The sequence below is a fragment of the Centruroides sculpturatus genome, unplaced genomic scaffold (assembly GCF_000671375.1).
Source record: "Centruroides sculpturatus isolate CEXI.00-Female unplaced genomic scaffold, Cexi_2.0 scaffold305, whole genome shotgun sequence".
Classification (NCBI taxonomy): domain Eukaryota; kingdom Metazoa; phylum Arthropoda; class Arachnida; order Scorpiones; family Buthidae; genus Centruroides; species Centruroides sculpturatus.
In genome coordinates, this window is record NW_019384644.1 from 447,936 (window position 1) to 474,298 (window position 26,363).

Below are 26,363 nucleotides of genomic sequence, written 5' to 3' on the forward strand. Positions count from 1 at the left end.
TAAGTATAACATCAGCAAGGGATCTAGTGCCACTATACTATCGCAAATGGCGCAAGTTGAAGGCTCAATCGTCAAATGGGACGAAGCAGAAATTATTAAATCGGTACATTCACCGACATTGGCGAATTGCGCAGAAAAAATTGAAATATATAAAAGCAAATTGCATGATTCATGCATCAATTCTAGAGATTCTGAAGGGTTGCCTTCGGCCTGGAAATACTTTATCAAACGATTGGACAAATCTTAATTTATTGCGGCGATTTTAATATTTTTTCGCATAAAGTGCATTTCACTGAATTTCTATATAACGTTTTAATATTTAGTTAACCTATGCTTATTTTTTCGTATACATTTTTTGTTATTTGTAACAATAATTTTTATTTATTTTATTAGTCTGTATACATTTATATATATATTTCGCTCGTTATTTTATTTTATTTGTATTTAAATTTTTGTTCTATTTTATTTATATTCGAATGTTCTTAGCCTGACGATGGCCAACTGATTTGGCTGAAAACGTTAGCTTTACATTAAATTTTTTCTCAGCAAATTAAGGTGTTTTGTTTTTTTGATTTATATACTATTGCTGAGTGTGTGTACATCAATTATGCACTATTTAGTAAATAAAAATAGTAGTAAACATTTCATATTATTATGTTAATATATTTATACTAAGCTCATGTCGATATATTAGTAAATAATCTATTTTAAAATTGAAAATTTCAAATTTTCTGAATTTAAAAGTGTAACAAAATTTTAGATAACATAAATAAGATTTAAAATAATTCGTCCATAGATATGCACTTCAAATAATATTTAGAACAAATCTAAATAATATTTGTTTTATACGAAGTGTATCGAGCCTTTTTATCATTATACTTTTATTATTATTATAACGATCTTTATTCAGCGGCACAGAAACGGAACAAAATAAATAAATCGCTCGAAAGCGTTTTCATTGTTTAAATATACTACTACAGATCTAGATGAATTTCAGTACTTTTACGGATATTAAAATTCTATTCATTTACACAAATCATTCAAATCGTAACCTAAATGTTGTAAACAATTAAGGTTTAGAATAAATAATAACCCTTTACTATTTAGATTTAATCATTGTTTTATATAAGTTCAGTTTATAAAACTTTTCTTTATAAAAAATAATTAATTACAATCGATCAGTATGTTGTTTTTATAATGTAGTTTTTCCGTATAAATTTTAAAAAGTAAAATAAGAGGAAAAAATAACCTTATCAGTTTCACACTATTACGCACTGATAGTATTACAGTTTATTGCACCAACCCCTTGAAAGAGTAATTTTCCATTAAAAGATGTTCAAGTTGAAAGACACCAGCTTTTCTTTCTTTTTTTTTATTTTTATTAAATCAAAAATGGAAAATAGGTCAATCACTTCAATACTTTTATACATATGTTAATAATCATTTTATGAATATGTTACAATGTATAGAACTAAAATAATCAAGATATTAAAATACTTCTGAAATATTTTAGTGAATATTAATATTAAAATATTTATTCTATATTCATGAAGGGAAAAAAATCTTATATTAAGTTATTATACATTTTCTGCAATAAGTAACAACGAAAATAATTATTTTTAAAAAGCATCATTTTTATTACATGTCAAGATTGTTAATTATATTAAGAAATAAGAGAAATATTTATGTAAAAAATTTATGCTAAATATATTTTTTTCTGTTATAATTCAATTGCTACGAATTGGAAATTTTTTGCATTATGTAACTTTTATTAGTAATTTAATTTAATAAATTTTAAGTTAGTAATAATGTTCATTGCGCAGAGACTTTTGATTCTGACGATATCTATTCTAGACGTCAAGAATAACCTTGAACTAACTAAAAATATAATTAGTGGAGGTCAAGATATATTGAGGCACTTTTGGTGATGCATACCAGAGAAGCTGTTATAATGATGCATCTGTTGCTTTCTCTTGCATCTGTTTGAGGAAAATTGGATAAATACGTAAAGGTAATGTTGTAAAGACAATTATTGTTAAATATATATTATTTAAACACTTAAAAAAACTGAATTTATTGAATTGCACAATTTTATTACAAATTTTGAAAATATTAAATTAAAATTAATAATTCTCATTAAAATTAAATATTTATAAGATATTCACAAATGTTATTATTGTTTAAGTATAAGCAATAAGAAATTCCATATAAATTCAAATTTAAAATTATTTTAAGTTTTTATAATAATTACTTATATTTTATTAATTCCGCTTTTATTTTATAAAATAGGTCGAATTTAATTAGAGACTATGTATATTTGCTTAATCATATAATTCATATAATCTTCATTCAATTTATATGCACTAACTTAGTCATCTTTGAAGTTTTCTGAAAGAATTGGTTAAAATACAGCTAGTGTTGTTTTCACAAGTAAGTTCTATAATGCTTAAAATATTTTAATTATGATAGATTTCTTTAAAGCATATTATTTTTTGTAGATTTAAACTGCGATTTCAATTGATACCATTTTTATATTGTTCGATTATTTTTGTCATATGAAGAATATTTATTATTAATGCTAATTACAATAAAATTTTAATTAAAATACTCAAATTTTTGTTTATTTATTCTATTAAACTTTTTATTTTATATTTTACTATAAAATTCACAAAAAGAATATAAAGTTAAAACAAATCTGTACTTAATTTTAATCCAGATCTACAAGTACGGTAACCATTCGTCAAACTATCAAAGGTTTAATTTTTATCTTATGAATTATCAATTAGGAAATTAATTTTCTCAATTTCGACATTATTTCTCAAAAGTATATTCTTTACCCATGATAAAAATTCATATCAATAATCGTGTATAATGAAGTATAAGCAGATTAGCTGAATCGACAATCTAACAAGTAATTTTTATGTATTACACGCATTCATGATATATTTGAAAAGTGACCGGTTCAAATATTTTGGTTAGACTACCTGTAAATATTGTTTTGTACAAAAGAGATTGAAGTTATTTTATTAAATCTTGTACCAGAGCGATATAATCTTACTCCTATTTAGGTCAACGGTACAAAGACCTAATGGATGATTAGATAGTTGTCTGTTTGCCTTTATCTACTTCACTTCATTTATGACCCATATTTACTTTTTTCTTTAACATGAATCTTGTTTCTATATTTAAACTAATATATTTCTGAATGTCAGTAAAATAAATAAAATATATGTATTTTTAGGAAAATTATATAAAAAATTATAATGTTTATAGGTTTATTTGCACTTAAGCCATTTATATTATCCGCGTCGTTAAAATTTATTTAAAATATTTTATTAATGCCAACAATTTCAAGAGAAAATTGTTATTTTTATGATTATACCAAGTTTATATTTAACAAAAATAAAAAAATAAATACTATTATTAAACTTATGTTTAATTTTTTTTAAAATTAAAATTCAAAAATTATATGTTTATAGATAAATTTTTAATTTAAAAAATATATTTTTAACGAAAATACGTCATATCAACAGTTTATATTTAAAGCAATTATTGATGAATGGAAAAATAAAAATAAAAAAATAGAAAGTGAAAAAATTCATTACAAAATCAATGTTAAACAAAGTAAAAGCAATCTGAAACGTAGAAATTCGATTCAAATAATCAAAAGTTCAGTGTTCTGTCGATCAAAATATTTTAAGTGTTTAATTTTAAATATGTTGTAGAAATATCTATAGACATCTGTACATAATTGTGAATAATATTTAGCTAAAATTTCGAAATATAAATGCTGTTGTCAAGTAAACAACTGTAATGTAAGTTAAAGTACGAGGCTATTTTGTTAATGACATCATTACTGATATAGAGAGTTAGATATAAAGTTGCATTTTTCATCTATCAGATACCTAAGAAGATTTCGACTGTTTAATTCCCGAAAGTGAGTCTTGTTTCAAATTTTAAAATATATTTAATTAAAATAGCAAAAACGTGTTTAATTCTGATAACTACGAAAAGAAACAAATTTATAAAAAAAATAATTAATAATTTTTATTGATAAATTCTTAACAAAAAACAGGCAGCATAAAACTCATTTTAGTACACTTATTTATGAATAAAATAACGTTAAACGTTATTTTATTCATAAATAAGGATATTTTAACAGTAGACTTTACAATTAATTTGAATTTAAAAAATTAATAATATTTGAAACTAAAGATTTATAAAATTTAATTAAGTTATTCAAATATCGTAGAATTAAGTAAATCTAAAATTAAAATTAAGTAAAATCTAAATAATTCCTCAACGAATAGTAATCTAATTAGTTCATTGTAATATAAAATAAACAATTAAACGTTTACCTGCTTTATCTCAGTTTGATAAACGAAAATATCTTATGCTATATCTTATCAATTTATGATTTGTAATCAATTGACAACATCTTACATTTCAAAAGTAAAATAGGGCAATTTACAAATTGATAAAAGTGTGATTATTTATTTATTAATAATTTTAATTATACTATATGAGAATTATAAGTCTATGATAATTTAATAACAATAAATCTAATAATAATTAAAAAAGAAATAAAATTCGTATAAAATTCATTTATTAATTAAATAATTTGATGCAGTAGATCATATAAGAATTGAGAAAAACTGTAAAGTAATTGTTTATACAAAAACTTGTTTCAAGCTAAACTTCAGATTACAAATAGTAAAAGGTTATGAGTAGGATGGAAGGAATATGTAGGATTAAAATTAAGCGAATATGGATAAGTTCGTAGGATTTAACACTCTTAATTATTCAGTAAACAATTTTAATAAAAAAAAGAGCAAGTTTTAACATTTCTATATCAAACATTAGGAAGTAAATAAGATAAACAATAACTTTCTAAATCAGGAAGTTAAGCTACATTAATTTATACTAGAATTCCAAGAAAATTAACTATATTAAAGAAAAATTGTTTTTATAATTGTCTTTCAAAATTGTATTGCAATATGATTATGCATTAAATTTTTCTGCTAATCTGATAAGTTAATAAAAATATTTTGTAAAGAATAATTAAGGAATTAATAAGATTCTTTGATTAAAATTATTCTAATATTTAATTTAATTGTTATATATATGCTATCTTTATATATAAAAATCGATTTTAGATAACAATATAAAATATAACCCTACAGAACATTTAATAAAATATTTCTTATGTGACAGTCTATGTTTAAATAAGTATATAGCGTAGAAAATATTATATTTACAAAATTAGATAATTAACACGTTATAAGAAATTATAATTATTAAAAAATGATATAATGATATTTAATTATATATTAGAGAAAATTAATTTTAAAGATTTTTCGAAAATACGATCAAACTATCATCATATTCTATTCTTGTATGAAGTTATTTTAAATGGAAAATAAATTTGTGTGTCAAATCTGTTTGCTGTAATAAGACGATTTAAGTGTAATTATTTAATTGATCTCTTTACTTATAAAGTATTTTAAAGATAGGTATCATTCTATCATAAATAAATAAAATTATTTTTTTGTTATAGACTTCGATCATAAGATGAAGTCTGTAGCTGTGATCGGAGCCGGGGTGAGCGGATTGACGTCCATAAAATCGTGTTTAGAAGAAGGATTAGATGTAACCTGTTACGAAAAATCAGAAAATTATGGTGGATTATGGCGCTATAGAGACGAAGGAGTATCGGTGGCAAAAAACACTGTTATGAACACTAGCAAAGATATTGGTGCATTCAGCGATTTCCCTCCTCCTAAAGAGTTTCCTCAATATATGCCTCATCAGACTATGATAAAATATTTGGAAATGTACGCAGAAAAATTTCAACTAAATTCGAAAATTCGTCATAATCACGAGGTCTTAGAAATCAAAAAAGAAGAGGATTACGAAGAAACAGGAAGATGGAAATTGCGAGTAATGAATAAAAATACAAAAGAGATATTTGAGAAATCATTTGATGGCGTTATGATCTGTACGGGTCATCACGATTTTCCTCATATTCCACCGTTTCCTGGGTTGGAGAATTTTAAAGGACGTGTTGTCCATACAAGAAATTACAAATCTGCAGAAGGATGTGAAGATAAACCAGTTCTTATTATAGGTATAGGCAACAGCGGAGCAGATGCTGCGGTTGATATGAGTGAGACGGCGAAAATCGTGAGTTTATAATAAGAATCCATCATGATCTTTCTGAAATTAAATGTTTAACTTTAGACTTAGTTTAAAAATTAGTTATGATAGAAATTTAACCATCAAAGAAAACATCAAATTAAAAAAAAATCCTTTTATGCAATCGAAATTGACAGGCTATTATAAAATAGTTTTAAATATATGAGAATATAGCCTAACATTTGCATGTTTAGACATTTTTAGGAATATTGAACATTAATATATTGTTTTTAAGAATATATAACGTTATAATAGAAAATAATTTATATTTTTTAGTTTTGAAATTCTGGGATGCAATGCATTATTTTAACAAGTCATCGGGAGAATAATTGATTTCAGGAATAATTCTTACAATAAGTATTGTGCCAATAGGCCTGTTTTATGGGATTCACTGAATATCTTCCTCTAAATAATCACGGTATAGTCCATCTGTACGCCTATTAAAAATTTAATGCTTGACATATCATTTTAATATAATACCTAATAATTATTCAAATATGTTCAAGCTTATATTTATCAGTGTAAGAAATTGGATTGAGACATAATTTCTACTTATTATTTTTGTTATAAAGCATGACATTTTCTAAACGATACTTTGACTATGTCTTAAAATTCTTTAGAATTTTAGTTTCTCGTTATAATTTTTCAGATAATTAGCCCATGAAATGACGATTATTTTAAATTTCACACGTAACTACAATAATTTATATTTTGATAGATTTAATTAAACTGATATCTCGAGAATGTCACAGTTACAAATGTTATGATTAATTAATTTTCTAAGTATTATGATTTAAATTATAAAAATTATTTTCAGAACCGATTTTAATGACTTTTTTTCTTTAGGTTTACTTAAGTGCTCGAGGTTGCTTTTGGGTTATTCCAAGATTAACCAAAGATAATAAACCAGGAGATGCTGCATATAGACGACGTCCAATATTTCTTTTACAGTTCGCACTTCCATATTTTTTATTAAATTTTATTACTAAATACTTTATAATAAAAGATATCGATGATATTACTTATAACAAAAAGTCGGACGATTTAGTACTTAAATATATTCCCGTTGTCAATGATAAATTAACCGAGAACATTAGAAAAGGTAATGTTGTCCTGAAAAATAAAATAGATCATTTCACTTCTGATGGAGTCGTATTTGAAGGCGAGACAAACGTGACAAAAATTGATTTAGTTGTTTTAGCTACCGGCTATGACGTCAAATTACCCATGATCGATTCAAAGATTATAAGTACAGAAAATGAAACCTTGGAACTTTATAAATATATATTTCCTCCTAATTTACCACATTTTACTTTGGGATTGATTGGTTTCTTACAACCTTTCGGAGCAGTTTTCCCCATTTTTGAACTTCAAGCACGTTGGTTTGTCATGATGTTAATGAACAAAGTTTACAGGCCAAGCGTGGAAGAAATGATTAAAGATATAAAAAAAAGAAGAAATTTGATCCAACACGGCAGATGGAAGTCAATTAGAGCTGAATGGATTCATTATTTGGACGACATATCAGCTTCGGCAGGTGTTAGACCAGACTTTTTTAAGTTATTATTTACGGATCCAATTCTGTTTTGGAAGTGCTACTTAGGACCTTGTTTACCATATCAATTCCGATTGAAGGGGTACCATACTTGGAAACCAGCAAGAAGTCTTATTATTAACTATAATGATAATCCAACGTTAACAACCGATGAAAATTCTCATACAAAATTGAATATAATGAAAATTCTGACTTGTTTCCTAGTAATGTCTGTATTTTCATTATTAATTACCGTAATTTTTTAAAATTACCATTTTATAATTTTTATATAATTTTTATAAAGAAAAATATTTGAAATCAGTTTATTGTCAATTATTTTAAATATTTTTTGTAATAACCAATTATTATTGTTAATTCAACTACATAATTATTATAATTATTGTTATTTAAATGTATCCAATGCAATATATTTCGTATGATTGTAAAATTAATGTATATGCAGAATTGACCTAATGACATTACATGCCACTTAAATTATTGTAAATAAGTTACATTATAACATTTCAAATATTTGTTTTCATTTAATATATATTACAGAATAATTATAATTAATAATCATCAAATAAATTTTATTACATATTGATTACAATGTTTTATTGCTAAATATTAATACAAATTACATTGATATTATTATCATATAGATGATATTTATTTATTTTCTTATTATAGATTTCAATTAATTAGCATTAGCATTTAGTTACGAAGCACAAGCAATATATGCTCATTAAATGTTAAATATTACAAGTTTTAGAGCTCAAACTCAGAACAAGATATATGAAACACTTTCCTATTTTGATTCTTAGTTCCACAAATCATTTTTAATTGTTCATTGTTAATTGTTTTTGAATATTAAGTAATAATGTTTATTTTTTTGCTATTCAGTTTAGTTTAAACTCAGTTAAATAGTTAAAAATTTAGACTATTCTTTTATAATTTTCTATAATATCAAATTCATTAATTTGTTTATATGATTATTTTAAATATCTATATGTATTCAACTGTACATATTTTATATGAATGTATGTATGTTTAATACATCTATATAAGAATTGATTGAATAAGCAACATTATTATCATTAAAATTGCGAATATTCTTTAAAATATTTAATAATTTTAAAGTTTTCATAAAATTTACATTTTTTTTTCTTTTAATTTTTTTCCACTCTATTAAAATATATATAGTAATTTACATAAAAATACAATATAATTTTCATTAATTAAACAATTATTCAAATATTAAGTGCATATAGTGCATTTATTTATAGTACAGTTACATTTAAGCAAATTTAAATATTACATATTTTATGCTAAACTATTACTATAAGCATGTTATGAAGATAATAGATATTTATATCTAATTATTGAACAATCAATTTAGATATTTGGTTGCAAGATTTGAACGGCTGGAGTACATTTTTTACCAGAAATGCAACCAGGTACGTTTGCGTATGCACAGCAAAGTTGGATACCCGGTCCTTCTCCTTTGCAATCCTCGTGGCTTTTACATTGTTCTGAATAATCTTCTTTTGGGCAACCAAATCCAAGATTAAGATTGGATATTCTTGGAGGTGTTAACGGAGGGCAAGATCCTAAAATATTTAATTTACAGTATAATTATTTTAAAAAAACTAAATTTAAATAAAGTACGGTTAATTACCGGTATGATATATTCAGTATTTTATAACATGTATATTGGATTTAAAAATATTTTATAACTTAAAATAAATCCTTAATATATAATAAAATGCTTTGAATTCAAAGATTTTAAGTAATTTCTAAGAATGGCAAATAAAAGAATACATTAATACGAACATAACTTTATATTTTCCTACCTGGACCAGGGAAATATTCCCGATTACTTTCCTTTCGGAGGCAGAGATTCTGTGGTTGGAATGCATGTCTATATTGTAAAGGTACACAACATCGAACACTTGGCAATGGATCCATTTGTAAGAGGCCGCAACAATCTGTTTCTGCACATTGAGATGAACTGCTACATTTTTGCCATCCCGATGGACAAATAGGATCTAAAATTGGTCCGGGTTGACTTCTTGCCTAAATAATTAAAAACTTTTGTAATATTTTAAAAGTTTAAATTAATGTGCGATATTAATTTATTTTAATAACAGTTCATGTGAAACATCTTTTTCCTTTAGGCTATATCTTAACCTTATGCCTTTAATATGAAAGACTAATAAGCATTAAACATTTTTGTCTTACATATGTTCCCATATTACAATATCTTGAAACAGTTTAAAGCATTAAGACTGAAAAATTATATCTTCAAGTTTTTAATTTAATTTTTACATTTTTATTAAATTTAATGCCAAACAACACAAAAAAGTGCAGAAAAGTGAAACAAAAACGGAGCTAAAGGAAATTTTATAATTAAAATTTTGGATCTAACGATTAATTTAAATTTGTTCATTAAAAAACTTAAGTATTTTATACTTTGTTTTAATTTATATTTATATACTATATTTATATAATTACAAATATAAGGATGCTAAGATTAATTTGCACAATTTTGGCTATATTTATAATAAAATAAGATAAATTTACTCAAAAGTAAAACTTTTAATAATTTTATAATTATTTAAATATGTTATGGAATAAACCACAACTATACCCAGCAGAAGACATTTAAATATGTAATCCAACACCTTATTTTTCGCTGAGAGATTATTTTAATTAAAACAAACGTTTTCGATCCATTCATTGGATCATCCTCAGGCTAAATGGAACACTTCATAAATAGAACTACTCGTTTAAATATTCAAAAATACAAATAAACCGATAACATAAAAATAAATAATACTTGTAAATAATACAAATATTCAAAATAAATAACATAATATCATTACTAAATAATAATATCGTCTGCCTAACTATATAGAGCTTATTATTTCATACTAAATTTCCTGCGCTTTTTTTAAGCTTTTAACCGCAAACTTCCAAGCGGAAGGAAGACCCTCCGCATCTCTTGCGTTAATACATTTTTCTTCAAGTTTGCTTCTATAGATTTCTATCTTTTCAGCTGTTCTTGCCAATGCCGGCGAGTGTATCTGTTTCAGGATTTCGGCTTTATCCCAATGTATCAATGAACCTTCTGCCTGCGCCATCTGGGCCAAAACTGTCGCATTAGAACATTTTCTGATATCATATTTGTGTTCTTTGATCCTTAAACCTAGGTTCCTAGTTGTAACCCCTACATATTCTTTCTTAATTCCNCGAAAACGTTTGTTTTAATTAAAATAATCTCTCAGCGAAAAATAAGGTGTTGGATTACATATTTATATGTTATGGAATTATATAAATTTTATAAAATGCCCAGCAAAATATTAAGTTTTATATAATGATATTAAAAACTTTTATTTTTGAATTGATGCAAATTTTTTCATTGCAAATATTTGTTTTTTTTTTTTCAGTTTAACAAAAGATTTTTAATTAATAAAATTAACTTTTTACATATTGAAATTATTCTCATATGATTCTTGTCGCTGCAATAATAGATTTGATAATCATATATCCATAAAGTAAAACTAATTTTTTTTTTCAAAATCCTTTGTTAGTACTCAAATTCGAAAACCTTCAGTATATAAAATATTTTGCCTTATAAAATTTTTTAATTAATTAATTAATTTTTTTATAATTACATTTAAATCTATAACATAATGTTGGAAAATTTAACTTTTTAATTAGCAATTTCTCAAATATCTAAAAACGAGATTCCCGCATTCGTTTAAAAGAATAAAATCACTGTATACAATTTCTAATGGATATTTTAAACTTTTATTTATTATTAAATTAAAATTGCGCAAAAATCAATAGAAATATATCAAATTTCGCGTTACTATTTTTAGCAAAATTAAATTATAATCGTTTAAATAATGCTATTTTGATCTTTCTGACATAATGAGAATAATAACAAAATAATGCCCATTGGTAATATACTTGACTATTGTCAATAATTTAATACCGTATATTATTGAAAATTTTAAATTCTAATGATAATGTTTATCAAAAATTTAATACAATTAGTTGGGAACAATATACCAATTTTATGTACTGGGTATTGTTTTCATTTTATCTTTAAATAACATATTACACTATATAATCTAATATTTATTATAGACTATTGTAATATAGTTGACTCAGGGAAAGGCAAAAATTACGGTAAAATATATTTGCCTATATATTTCGAACTATTTAATCATTGACTTTAAAGAATATTCTCACTAAATTTTAATCCTTGTTGTAAAGATAAACAAAATGTTACTCTGCACTTGTATCATTTACGCTGTAGCATTGATTCACAATGACTTTGTGATCATTCTGTATTAATTAAATATTTTATTTAGACGTTTGGCCTTATTTAATATAACATACGGAAATTTGATATTCAACAAAATTAAGATTTATATCTAAACATATAAAAATTCTGGATACTTAATTACAAATAATAAGATACTATGAAAAATCCTTGAATTTTACCTCAGATTCCACATAAAAAGCCGAGAGACATGAAATTATGATGAGAAGCATTTTTTTTTTCTTCAGTTAATCTCATCTTCAGTGCCTTATATATGATTATAATAGATAAAAATCTGGAGAAGTCGGAAGACTATTTTTTTTAAGGAAGTAACGTTTCCTTTCTAATCGTTATCTTCAAATTGCAAGATTCCTCAATACATTTATGGTAAAAACTGTTTATTTAAATTATTTATAAAGCTAAATATTTTAAATATAATTTTATATTTTATAAAAATGTAACCATGGTTTAATATCCATCTATTTCCATATCCTAAAAACATTGCATACTAAATACATATCAATCCTTTCGCGTAAAACTCAAAATAATAATTGAGTCTCTTTAAATAATTGATAATTTTATTAATTGTTTACTGTTTATTCCATAAATTAAAAACTACGTTCAGAAATAAAGAATTGCCAAATGCAGTAACATTTATTTTCATTGAATGCATCTATAAAATGTGCGAAATAATTAATAAAATTACATGTAATATTTGTAATAGACTTAACTAACAAACTTGAAAACAATATCAAATTAATTTTAACATTAATCTCACAGGATATGCAACAGATATAGATAAATATATCCATATGCAATATAAATTTCTCATTAGAATAAACATAAGTATTTCCAATGAAGTAATGTTATGTTACTTTTAATTGAATCTAAATACTGTAATGTTTAATTGAATAAGTAAAAGTAGTTATTCTATATATTAATTGGTCGTTTATCACAATGCTGAGCTCATGAGGGTTTGGGTTAACCCTCCCATTTGTAAATCCAAATAGAAAAATGTTACTATGTTAATAAAATAGTACATTATATACAACATTTTATTAATTTTGTGTCTGTTTAATTCTTCCTTAGTCTACTATATTCTTTTACTCTATATACATATATTGTAAAAACTAATAAACTACTTTATGAAAAAAATAATGCTTTCTTTTTAAGCCCTACCCTTTTAAAAATTTTATATACGGGTATAGTTTGGCGTTAAATTTATTTACAAATTACGACTCGTTCAAAACATTAAAACTAAAATTATTAATTTTTTTATATTTTTAACTAATAATTTGAATTAATGGATGTAGAAGATAGTATTATTGAATAAATTTGATCGGATTCATTAGACATCATAGCAGATTTATGTCAGAGATGCAATGCCACTACACTGTTTTATCTAGCCTTAGAAAAATGCATTCGCGAAACAACTAAGAATGACGTGAATAAAATTATTCTTTTAAACATGCAGACGACATAAATCTAACCAGCAAAGATTCAAAAAACATTCATTATATGTTTAGAAACCAAAAAAATATCTTCGAAAAGAATTGGTCTTTAAATCCATCAGGATAAAAGTAAACAACTCAGAATCAAAAGAAATGATCCACATGAAGAACCTCATTTGTTATTAGGAAATGAAGAGTTTTGTGCTGACAATCTGAAATTTAAACCTGTTACTACATTTAAATAAGAACAAATATTAATCACGAAATCTGTACAGAAAATCGAGCATCCTATATTAAAGCCGGAAATGGAACATACTTTGCTTTACAACATCTACAATTTTAAATCTTTAAAATATTTTATAATAGAAAAAATATACAAACCTGTAATAAACCATCAATATTTTATGGTAAAATAAACCAGCAACGGGTTGCTCGACTTTCCCGGCAAGATTTAAAATTTTGGTGACGTCATATGTTATCATATTTTATTTAACAATTTTTTTTATACTTTTAAATATTATAAAATGGCAAAAATTTAATCTTGAGGATAGGGATGAGTTTTATAAATAATTTTAAGTGCTAATAACGACGTAAACTCGTCATTAAGTCCGACCCTATTGGAGATACACACGATGCCCATTATCTCCCCACCCCTAGATCTTTAACCACCAAAATTTAATAGCATCAATCTCCATAATAATTAAACCTCCCTGCAAAATTTGAAATATCTTTTCAACATTTTGAAAACAAATTAGTTGGAAAAATCTTTTGTTCCATTAGAGATGCTAAAAGACATAAAAAGAATTTATAGATAAAAAAATTATACTGTAATACCCTCTCAGTGATAACAAGTCTTCAAAGATTACGATGTTTAGGGTATATCGAGAAGATGAGAGAAGATCGTATAGATAAATAAGTCTGTATAACCATATTTCATTTGATAAAAGATAAGGGATGTCTTTAACGAAGATGAAAAACAATATAAAGAAAGATCTAAATAAATTAAACGTATAGTGTTGACCGAAAGAGTAAATGACAGGAATAAGGGGAGCAAATTTGTGTTTGCAACTGAGAACTTTAAAGTTAAAGAAGAAAACTAATTTGGAATATCATTTTAAAAATTATTTTCATGATCTTATTAACCACTTTCTAAAATATAAATATACATTTGTACATTTTTCAAATAAAATATATTACAGAACATGAGTACTGTCTTTTTAAGACTATTTTCTAAAATGTATTATCTTTATTTAGATATTAAATTCTGAAACAATTCTTTTGTTATACAATATAATAATGAATATTAAATATAAGAATACAATAAAAATAAATTAATTCAATAATACACGATTTATCATTTAGAAAATATGAAAGGTGAATGTATGTCATAATGCCCCACAAACGATTAGTTTATTTAAACAATTGCTATTATTACGGACTTTAAAACTTGTTGAATATTTCTTTCTTGTTTGTCTATAGTATCAGCATCACCGTATGTCTCTACTAACTTTTCAGCTTAACTTTTAAGTCAATCACCTTGTCCCAGTTACTGGGATTCGGTAACAGTATATCCATTGGAAAACGACACATCGCGATTTCCAGCCGATTTAGGTAGAAACTCTATCATAATTCATTGGTATCAGAGAAGGAAACACATTCGATCACAGCTTTTAAAAGGGAGAAGATAAAACGTTAAACCAGGGGTTCCCACCTAGTCCTATAATCCCTCAAAAAAATCAATTGACTTATCTGAGTATCGATAAATTGCTAGGTGTCATTTTGGTATATAATAAAAATTATATCAATTACTATTATTATCTTAAATTATAGTAAATACAATGCGTAATTACGTATTTTGCTTTATACTTAATGAAAAAATATTAATTCATTAATTCCTATTTGTAATTTACAATATTCTTATTTAGTATTAGCATAGAAAGAAATTGACGAATCAAATGTAATTTTGGAATTGATCGACGTGTCAAAAAACAATTACAAATAGCTAGTTTAAACGAATAAAATATGAGAAGAAGCTATCTTTAATTCGAAATGTATATGCTAGTGCCATCTATTGAACATTTCTTTACATAGAGAATTTAAAATAATTAATCAGAAATGATACCGTTTTACTAATGAAATGTAATCAAAATTTCAATTTTATGAATGAATTATTTTTAATTATGAACAGTATTTAGGTTTTTAATAATACTATAATATTTCGTTTACATTAATACAGTAATTATTTAATTATGTTAATATTAATAAACAAAATATTTGATATTAATCCAATTTTGTAACTCCTCAAAATTTCTACTTATTTTAAATTCTTATAAAATCAAAACATAATTCAATTGCTTTTTTTCACAAAAGAACATACAGATAACGCTTTTAAATTTATTCTTATGATGCTTAGAAACATAACAACAAAGATTAAGATATTAGATTATTTCGTACTTCTAACCCTTCTACCGGTATTATATTAGGCCTATATTATAGTATTTGATTTATACGTATTTGATTTTTATGTTATCTTACGTAAGGGTTTAAAACACCACGTTCCTAATGCCACGCATTTTACACATTTTTAAAATTGTGTACAGTACAGGAATAAATAATTTTAAAAACGTATTAAATTGGTCACTCGGTCTGATAAACCCTTACGTAATATAACCTTCGTAGATATGTATATCAAATACTATCAATATACAGTGGTACCTCAGGATACGAACGCCCAAGCATACGAAATTTTCAGGATACGACATGAAATTCGAACATATTTTTGCTCCNACCATATAAAGAGTTTGGTTTTTAAGCCTACCATTGTCAGGTTTATTAGGAAACTCAAACGGTACGAAATGGCACAATTTTATAGGTCAAGAAGACACCAATTGAAAATGTTGTATCCTAAATTTTTTACGATATCGTATTTTTCTCTAATGTTAACAGTAAAAAATTGTACCGTTCATAACGAATATCAAATGATCCTCTGCCAACCAATTGAATTTCGCGAGAAACGGATCAAATATTTAAACTTGGCAAACTCGGAAACCACTTAAAACATTTTATGCTTGCAGGTAATCGTGTTATGTAATTTTTCTATTCGAATGCCACCATACCCTGGTCCGATAGAAAGAAGGAACTATTGTGAAAGGGGGTTGAATTAATTTGACCGAAAATAGTCGTTGACCTCCTCCCGGGAGAGAGGACAGTCAACGACTACTAATTAATACTGGTCTACTATTAATGTTTGAAAGTGATCCGTATTGGATAGGTTGTGATGACTTCATAGATGATCGCAGTTGCTATCCTTAACGTCCGAAAGTCTTCACATAAAACTTGTTTAAATAAAAAAAAATCTTGTAAAAATGCTAGAATAATTGCATAATGTAATATTTAAATTTTTGTAATATTTGTTTAATACTATCAATTTAGCTACAGTCTATATTAAAGTAAACTCCTCTACAATGCCGAATTCATATAACATGACCAAAAAAATTACCACTAGTACTCATACAAAATTCTAGTTTTGTTGTCTATAAGTATGCGTTTGCTTCTTAAACTTCTAAGCCTAGGTTTAATCTTGCGTAAAATCGTCTGATAATGCATGTTCGTTAACGTGATTTTCTATAATGCGGAACGTATCCTCCGAGATGTATGGAACTACGCTGCATAGGCTATACATACGAATTTTAGTTGTAATTAATAACGTAGTACACATTTATAAGTGGAAATAAGATGCGAGATGTTTAAAATTAAATTTTATCGAGGTAAGAGTATTTTTATAATAGCACGCATAGTATGCTAATAAGGTTTATGGTTAATTTTTATATAAATACCAGTTATAAATAAAACTTTATCTCACCACATACTGCAGTTCTTTTCGTAGAAGTATAGTAAATATGGCTCCTTGAATACCTACTCAGTAGAGTTAACAACATTCAGGAAAGGAAACTGGTGCAAGGTTTGCAGAAAAATGCTATAAAGTATTAGTTACCTTAATTATTTTCATACTAGCAGACCCCACCAAGCGTTGTTGTGGCTCAAAATGTATCTATTATAAATGTATAACACTTCCCCCGTGGGGGGGGAATTTTTCGAAAAAGTTCTTCTTAGTGTACATTCTCTTGACATACCCTATTAAAACGCAATCAAAAACGCAAAAACTCGCATCTAAAATAGTATAATAGAAGCCACGTTCTTCACGGTAAGCCTTAATCCTGTCCCTCTTCCCCGCGGGGGGAATATCGAAAAATCCCTTCTTAGTGTAAATTCTGTTGACGTACCCAATTAAAACGCAATCAAAAACGCAAAAAACCGCATCTAAAATAGTATAAATAGAAGCAGAGTTCTTTACAGTAAGCCTTAATCCTAACCATCTCCCTTCACTGGAGGGAATTTCGACACGTATATTATATAAAAACACGTGCATATGCGAATGCAGCGTTGTGTCAAAATTTCAAAGGAATCGGTAGGAACAAACGAACACTACATTTTTATTTATATAGATAGATAGAACATGATCTGCTTTAATTCACCCTCACAAGAAAAGCATAATGCCTCACAGAAAAGCAAACTTAGGGCGTCGTACTCGTAGCGCCATCTGTTAGACATAAAAGCCTTAACCTAGATTATATATTTTAATTTATATGAATGTTTAACGGAATAATATACAGCCTATNTACATTTCTATTTATATAGATAGATAGCTGATCTGCTTTAGTTCATTTTCACAGAAAAGCATAATGCCTCACAGAAAAGCAAACTTAGGGCGTCGTACTCGTAGCGCCATCTGTTGACATAAAAGCCTTAACCTAGGTTATATCTTTTAATTTATATGAATGTTTAACGGAATAATATACAGCCTATGTCTATCCTGAAGTTCCATTCTAAATATTGGTGAAATAATTTTTCAAATCCGATGAGTAGTTTCGGAGATTACCCGTACAGTACATCCAAACTTACTTATTTACAAACATTACCTCTTTATAGTATTAGTATAGATTATGAAACAGAACAAATCATTATGTGAAAATTTAATAAATAACACAGAAAAAACATTTCAAAAATTTTACTATTTACTATAAAATTCTATTTAAATAGTAAATTTTATCTGCAATATTGATATTATTGTGGAGAATTTTCGATAAAATTCTGTAATTTGGAAAAATTTTGCAGTTACTTTGGAGAAAATTGACTCTATTTATCTGGCAATTTTTGCTGAAGAGCCGCTGTTTTTATGCTTGGCGTGATATTATAGTTATTTGTAGTATACATACATTTCATTTTTTATCAACGAGATGTTTGCAGATAGTATATGAGGACAGTATTCGCTCATCTCTACTTATAATAAATTTTTCACAATTTTCACATTATGCATAAGGTCGGCTTTATTGTATATAAATTACGAAGAAAATCTCGTGATGCTACATCAATTTTTTTTTAATTTAAAACAATTCATTCTGATTCCTAATTGATACCTGAACGTTGAGCAAGCACTTCGTAATTGGAAACATATCTCATGTGATTCCAGTTATTGCTGTGAAAGATGAACAGTTTATGAGGATATAGAACAAAATGATCGAAATAAAGTGCCAATCTAGAGAATTAGGAAAGAGATAGGATGAGGTAGACTAATAAATTACTTAAGAAAACAATTCATCAGAGTTACTTATTTGACGGGCTGTAATAAGCGCAGATGGCCGAAAATTTTCCCATTTAAATTGGAAAGAGCAAGCTAAAATTACATATTTATGAAATATAAACAAGTCATACAGTATTTCAATTTAAAAAATAAAGCTGTTATTATTATCTTTACGACTGACTTTTATGTTTCGTCATATTTCTTGAATTGTTCAAAATACATTTTATTGTTCTATTTGTGAAAAATTTTCTAAAACGGATTTAAAAACCTGATGGCCTATGGGAGTAGACTGAAAACGAAAACGTTTGTTAATTAATAAAAGATTCTCTCGGCAAGTTTATAGTAGATTTTAACAATTAAATAAACAAATAAAATATTCTCTCTCCTGATCCCAAAAGTCGTTATGCAAATAGATAATTTTCATTTATATACGAAGTTAAAATAAATAGAATTTAATTTAAAGTGATGCAGATTATTAAAAAATATAAAACAAAATTAATATAAAATTTCTGAATTTCTTGAAAATTTTTATATTAATCTCTTCTGATGATATCATGATTTTAAATATTAAATACCAAAATACATCTAACAATAACTCATTATTACGTTTCTTATAATTGATTAGAATAATTTACAAAATAAATTTTAGCTTTGTAAAACTTCATGATCTAATATGGAACAATACAGTGATGACATGGATGAAGACAAAACTAATGAAAGTTTAAATGCTTATTCAGATTTGTCTCCTCTTCATATCGCTTGCTGGAAGGGAAAAGAATCAAAATTAAAAATATATTTGAAAAAATATAAAGATGTAAATGTCACAGATAAAGATAAAAGAACACCTCTTCATCTCGCATGTGTTCAAGGATTTTCAGGAGGTGTTAAAAAACTTATTGAGAATAATGCTAATGTCAATATCAGAGATATACAAGGCCACACTCCCATATTCAAGGCAGTAGAAGCAGGACATATTAACATCGTCAAAATGTTGGTAGAAGCTGGATCAGATTTGGTAATAAGAGATTATATTGGAGATACAGTTTTGCATAAGGCCATAAAATATAAATTTACCAACATCGCATCCATATTGATTAATAACAGCGTTTATTTAGATGTAGTCAACGATGAAAATCAGACTCCGTTACATTGCGCTGCTTCGATGGGCTTGACAGAAACGGTCAAAGCATTAGTTGATCGCGGTGCTGCAACTGATGTTCTTGATGAAAAAAATAAAACACCTTTTATAATCGCTTGTGAAAAAGGTTATAGAGATATTATAAATATTTTACGACGAAATACAGAACTCCACAGCAGTGAAAATCAAATTGTATATCTAAAGAAACGTCCGAAAGCTGAGGAAAATTACGAAAAAGAATATGAGAGAAATCAGAAAAATGAAGAGTATACAAACTTATTTAGTAAGAATTTAGTTAATTTAAAAAACAAACCGAATATTAATAATAATAATATGAACTATTCGTCTTACGAATCGAAGCATCAGAATATTATGAAATCATATTCTATTCCTCGTAACGATCTAAACACATTAAAACGTGAATATGATTATGATTTGAATAGTTCAGTCTCTGAAGAAATTGCAAAGAATAATACAAAACGAGATACTGTAGATAAAGTGTCCAATGTCATGAGTGGTTTAATGAATTTTGCAAATCAATTGGAAGAAGTAAAATCAATTTTAGAACGTAAGTGTTTATTAGAAGGACAATATAGAAACAAAATCCAAGTTCTGCAATCAAATCTTTTAAAGATTCAAGAAGAAAAAGAAGAACTTGGAATATACGAACGCGATGTTAAGGGTCAAGTGACTAGTTTAGAAAATGACTTAAATAGCTCTCTATCATTATTACATTATTTGCAAACTGAAGTCGATAAATTGAAAAACAGACTGAAACACGAAAGGGATGCTTATGAGAAACTAAAGCATGATTCAGATAAATTAAAACAGAAGGAAGACGAATGTTGCCAAATATTGAAATCTTTAGAAATTCAAATAGAGGAAGCAAAATCTCAAAAGAAAGCTGCAGAAATTGAAAATGCTTCTCTGAATAATGAGATTAATCTTCTTAAAGCTGAGGCAGAAAATAAACAAGAGGAGCTGAACGATTGGCAAAGAAAATTTACTGAGATTAATAACGAAAAGCATAGTTTGGAAATGAGAGTAGATATTCTCAAAAAGGATTTAAACTTAAAACAAAAATCTTTAGACAGTTGTATTCATTCAAATGAGCAAAAGTTACAAGCATTACAGGCAGAAAAAGAATCAATTGAAAAGAAATTAGTTTTAGAAACACGCAAAAGAACAATATCCGAAAAGAAACTCTCAGTAATCGAGCAAGAATTACAAGATTTAAAAACAAATTATGGTTCAGCAAAGAAGGAATTAAATCAGTTACAACAATGTTTAGAAGAACAATCGAGTTCTCATAGCAATTCAGAAAAAATACTTCGAACACAAGTTGAAAATCTCACAGCTGATAATATGGCTTTGTGTAGTAGAGTAAACGAGTTAAGAGAGGTACTCAAGCATGCCGAAACCGAATTTCAAAAGGAGCAGATAGAAAGTAATCAGATCATTTCTAATCTGCAAAATGAATTGAAACAATACGATCAATATTTTGATCGTACCAAATCAAATAATTCCATACAATCATCTAAAACCTATAGTATACATCGTGAAAAAGTTGTTCCTAATAAGGCTTATCCTAAATAATCGAAAAAAAAATAATATTAACATAATTTCAGTTAATTATTGGAAATTAAAATTAGTTTAAAACCATCAATAGGAGCAAAATATGCGTTAAATAAATATTTAAATTAAAAATGAATTAATTTAAAACATTTCATTTATTAATATTGTATCAATAAACATAAATCTGTTGTAATACATTTAATTTAATTTGAGGCCCACTAGTGACCAAACGGTTCCGTTCCCTAAACACTGGGAGTTTGGTCGTGGGTTTGCGACTCGCCAGGGCCCTTAGACTCGAGTTTTCGTGTTACAACTCCCAGCGTGTTGAAGGTGTCACGTGGTACCATCTCACACTCTGACGTCAAATCGGTAGTCTCTAGTTATAACTTACGTGCTTTCCCATCTCACCACGTGAATTGCTACGTTGTGCTTTCCGGATTTTCTCCACGTCTGTAACGCCTGAATAGGGGCTAGTTACCCCTAAAAAAGACCTCTAAGAAGGCACTCCCTACGCAGATCGCCCAAGTGTTGCGTTACCATAACTTAATAAAAACAATTTTAAAAGAATATATTCTATTTCTTGTTAGGCTATACATACAAATGAGTTCAAATCCTTCTGTCCTTTCATACGCTTGCGGAGGCATTAACAAATCTAGGGAGGAACCGACCTTTTATTTTAAGCTACTTGTCCGCCATCAAATGTAAAAAAGTTAAAAAAGTCCTCCACTGGTAGCAAACACAATTATAAAATTAATAATTACATTAAAAATTGCCAGGACGAATTCACATTTAGAAAAAAGTATATATTTCTTGTTAGCTATACATACAAATTTTTTCTAAATGTAAATTCGTCCTGGCAATTTTTAATGTAATTAATAAAAACAAAACAATAATTTAATTTGAATATGATTAATGTACACTAGTTTCTAAAATTAAGTTAACAAACACAAATTATAGTACATTTGGAAAAATACTTTGTGAATCGGGACGAAATTTGGCCACAGATATCGCATGCTATGAAGAATCAATTAATCATACAAAATGAAAAAAAAAATTACTTTCGGAGATATGCACATTTCTACGAGAATACCCAAAGCATGAAATAATAGATCCCTAGAAAGAAGAGGTTAATAGGGAGTGTGATAACTCCATCAGTCTCACAGCATTCACAACGAACCGTCAAGGTCCATCAGTACAGATCCGGCCCTACCATAGGGCGAACGAACAGCCGCTCCAGGCGCTAAGTCCTAGGGGGCGCCTCAGTGGTAAAGAAAATTAAAGGGTATAAATTAAGGGCAACCAGGGGGCGCCATAATTTATACCCTTGTTGGATTAACTACCTTACTGGTAGTTAATCCAAAAGTGCCACAGTAGCGAGTTTTTGTTACTTTTTTAATGGAAATCTTTTCCTCATATCCTGAAATGTTGCCATAGCAGAACATTTGGTTGCGTTTAGCCTGCTAAATATCTCTCTAGACAACGTTGGATAGCAGTATTTTAATTACAGTTAGCTTTTATATTTTAAGTAGAGTGAAATCTTTTAAACAGATAGAAATCTAAAACTCTAATAAAAATCCAAAACGAGTTAGATTTAGTTAACTTTCCAGAAAAAATCATTTAAAATTACGTGTTGCGCTATTTGTTATGAGATTTTATTTTAAAAACCTTTTATATTATACTACCAAATAAGTATTGGTAGTACGAAAATTTTCTGTTGTTTATTTATGTATTTTCAGTTAAATTCGTTATAATTAAATTCAAATTAATAATTTTATAAAAACAATCAATTGTAAAAGCAAAATCTCTAATCTCAATGCTTTGTAAATGTTTTAAAATGTCAGAAAACCTGTATCAATAAGTGATAAAACATGTCAACTAGTAAAAAAGAGTAAAAAAGATCAGGCAAAATTAGTAATAAACAAGTAAAACGGCAAAATGTATTTGGGACAAGACTATGGTCTCGGAGACGGAATCACTTTGATGCTCAAGACAGGTCTCGTTCTCATTTTCCTATCTTCTTCGATATCGCTTCTTTTGGGCGCGATCGTTCAAACTTTACCGGCCATGATCATGAGATAGTCCACGATGCATCTTCGATGAAATTAACTTATCTAATTTCAAAATTTCTCTCCGTTGCGTGTCGGCCCGGGTTGAATTTTTGTCGATGCATAACGAAAAGTTCCCGTTTTTGAAAAAAATAATCGTGCCTATTGTATCGTCCGAAATTATTTTTTTATTTTGTACAAACAATATACAGTTTAACCCGATTATAATGTCAGCGAATGTAACGACAACCCTAATATAATGTCAAATTTTTATCGGTCTTACGATTTTACTATACTAGATAATGTTAAAAAAAAAAAAAGCCCACTTGTAACGACATAAACCGTTTTAACGTCATATTTGAAGCATTCCCAAATTTACAAAATTTGATTACAAATTTTATTTAACCTAGAAGAAACTACGTGTTCAGTCCTAAGGTCAGAGTTTACTTCTTAGAATGACCGTGGGTGGTACTCTCCCCAGTGGCGTAGTGTAGTGGGGCGGCAGGGGCGGCCCGCCCCGGGCGGCACTTTTTAGGAACGGCAAAATTTCACAATAAATAATAATAATATCTTGTAAAAACTTGAATCATTCCATCACATATTTTCGTCGCACCTACGATTCGGACCGATTAAAATGAGCACGGAATAGTGTTACCATCGGGACAGTCCGGGATATATCGTGCACAACCTGTCGACGTTTTTTTGTTTTTTTTTTTTTTTTGCTTGTACGGATCATTCGTATTCATATACACCTCCAATATCCCATAGAGTTAAGTCATCTAGGTTACTTACGTTAACCCTACCCAAGTCTCCCTAGTCGATAAATGTAACTGATTTAGAACCGGCATGCACTGCACATTATTCTTCGCATTGCAAAATGACATATGCATGCGTCAGGAACTTCTGTTCGAACAAACTTCACCTGCCGCGGCAGGTGAGGTTTAAAATCGTTGACCCGGACGGCATGCCTTCCGATTTTAAAAAGGTCACAATACTAGCACGGAATTTTTCATTACTTATTCTGTGACGAAACAGAATTTTAGTCTTTTAAATTGAGATACCTAAATAAGGGGATGGCGAAATTTTCCTTTGCCCCGGACGGCTGACCCCGCGCTACGCTACTGACTCTCCACTACCTGACTTCGGTGAGGTGAGGTAGCTGTTTTGTCTGTTTGTAGAAGAGGGTCGCCATTTTGGATTTTATTTTGACTCGATTTTCGGTCCCCTGACTACCTACGAGTCTGGATTTTTTTATACGCAAGTGATTTGGGCAGTTAATACTCTGTGCAAAATATCAACTCTCGACATGTACTCCTTCATACCTCTATGCTGGTAAGAACGAGTGGCAGTACAATTTTATAAACAAGACATAGTTTTGTCAATATAAAATTTATAGTTTTAGAATAAATAACAATTAAATAATACTAAATAAAACAAAATTAAGTACTTGTTATTTCAAAAAATTTAGTTAAAAAAGAAAAGGATAACAAATAACTAATTAATTAATTTCTAATAAATTTAAAATTATATTGATATTCTTCTATAATATCCGCATTTTTTTTGTTATATTTTAATCCTCAGACATAAACAGCATTAAAAGGGAATTTTGTTTATTTCGTTTTTATTCATTGGGCTGCAATTTGAAAAATTTGTACACCTATNTTAATTCTTTGTATGGAAATTCTGTAATCAATAATATCGAAGACTTCATGTTATCATATTCATATTATATAATATGAATATGATAACATGTTTTATATAACAGTTATTAATGTTATGAAGGTAGTATATGAAGTTATTATTAAGATTTCATAGAAATTAAGTTTATGGATTTATAAGAATTTTTAACCCGAAATACCATTAATATAGAATTTTCTTTCATTTGAACAAAACTGTCTTCTTTAGTATTTTTCTATAATGAACAAAAAATACATTATTTTGTTTACTGTAAATTTATAAATATACTTTAAAATAAATTGAAAATTATATGTATTCATTTAATTTAAATTAATAAATAAGTTGCATGTATAATCATTTATAAAATGTATTTTAGTGCATAAGTAGCACTAAAAATACATTTTATGGTAGAGGAAATCAAATAGAATTCGCAATATACAACAGTGGTGGTGCTGACCAGTAAGAAGAACACATGCATATATGATAATCCGAATATTTGAAAAAAATCTCTCTTATGGAGAAAGAGAAAAAATATAAATAAAAATTTATGTCCTGACCGTCATGTGCTTTTATTTTAATAATGTATTTTATATAAATTTTATTTAAACAAATTTCACTAAGAAATAGAATCGTAACTGAATAATTTATATTAATTCATAATATATATTTTTTTATATTAATATTTTACTTATTACAATGACGTCTGCGGAATTTTTTGCATTGTAGAATTTGGTTTGTCGCATAGTGAGATTTTGATAAGGAGCTCGATGAAAA

General features: G+C 27.0%; 3 protein-coding genes across 6 annotated transcripts; 2 read left to right on the top strand and 1 right to left on the bottom strand.

Moving 5' to 3' along the window:
• Window positions 1–1,859: 1,859 nt before the first annotated feature.
• Window positions 1,860–8,261, top strand: LOC111626130 (dimethylaniline monooxygenase [N-oxide-forming] 2-like). 4 transcript variants are annotated; one of them, XM_023369419.1, is made up of 5 exons: window positions 1,860–2,011; window positions 2,290–2,430; window positions 3,902–3,937; window positions 5,558–6,183; window positions 7,042–8,260. In XM_023369419.1, exons 4-5 carry the CDS (start codon window positions 5,572–5,574, stop codon window positions 7,993–7,995), a joined length of 1,566 nt encoding a protein of 521 aa, XP_023225187.1. In that variant the 5' UTR covers window positions 1,860–2,011; window positions 2,290–2,430; window positions 3,902–3,937; window positions 5,558–5,571; the 3' UTR covers window positions 7,996–8,260. The 4 variants fall into 4 exon arrangements, with proteins under 4 accessions (XP_023225187.1, XP_023225188.1, XP_023225189.1 ...); XM_023369420.1 differs by lacking the exon at window positions 3,902–3,937 and having other exon boundaries at window positions 7,042–8,261; XM_023369421.1 differs by lacking the exon at window positions 2,290–2,430 and having other exon boundaries at window positions 1,875–2,011.
• Window positions 8,262–8,957: 696 nt separating this feature from the next.
• Window positions 8,958–12,393, bottom strand: LOC111626137. The gene is made up of 3 exons (XM_023369436.1): window positions 12,245–12,393; window positions 9,583–9,805; window positions 8,958–9,339 (listed from the first exon to the last, which is right to left on the bottom strand). The coding sequence occupies exons 1-3, from the start codon at window positions 12,293–12,295 to the stop codon at window positions 9,125–9,127; spliced, it is 489 nt and encodes a 162-aa protein (XP_023225204.1). The 5' UTR covers window positions 12,296–12,393; the 3' UTR covers window positions 8,958–9,124.
• A 7,387-nt stretch (window positions 12,394–19,780) lies between these two features.
• Window positions 19,781–21,969, top strand: LOC111626138 (ankyrin repeat domain-containing protein 18A-like). The gene has a single exon (XM_023369437.1). It carries the CDS (start codon window positions 19,828–19,830, stop codon window positions 21,886–21,888), a length of 2,061 nt encoding a protein of 686 aa, XP_023225205.1. The 5' UTR covers window positions 19,781–19,827; the 3' UTR covers window positions 21,889–21,969.
• Window positions 21,970–26,363: the final 4,394 nt, after the last annotated feature.

Excerpts from the sequence above, each read along its gene's own strand:
- LOC111626130 (XM_023369420.1), top strand. The coding sequence starts at position 5,572 with ATGAAGTCTGTAGCTGTGATCGGAGCCGGGGTGAGCGGATTGACGTCC. Across the intron at positions 6,184-7,041 it reads TGAGTGAGACGGCGAAAATC|GTTTACTTAAGTGCTCGAGG; the intron begins GTGAGTTTATAA and ends TTTTTTCTTTAG.
- LOC111626137 (XM_023369436.1), bottom strand. The coding sequence starts at position 12,295 with ATGCTTCTCATCATAATTTCATGTCTCTCGGCTTTTTATGTGGAATCT. Across the intron at positions 9,806-12,244 it reads CTTTTTATGTGGAATCTGAG|GCAAGAAGTCAACCCGGACC; the intron begins GTAAAATTCAAG and ends TTAATTATTTAG. Across the intron at positions 9,340-9,582 it reads GGAATATTTCCCTGGTCCAG|GATCTTGCCCTCCGTTAACA; the intron begins GTAGGAAAATAT and ends TAAATATTTTAG.
- LOC111626138 (XM_023369437.1), top strand. The coding sequence starts at position 19,828 with ATGGAACAATACAGTGATGACATGGATGAAGACAAAACTAATGAAAGT.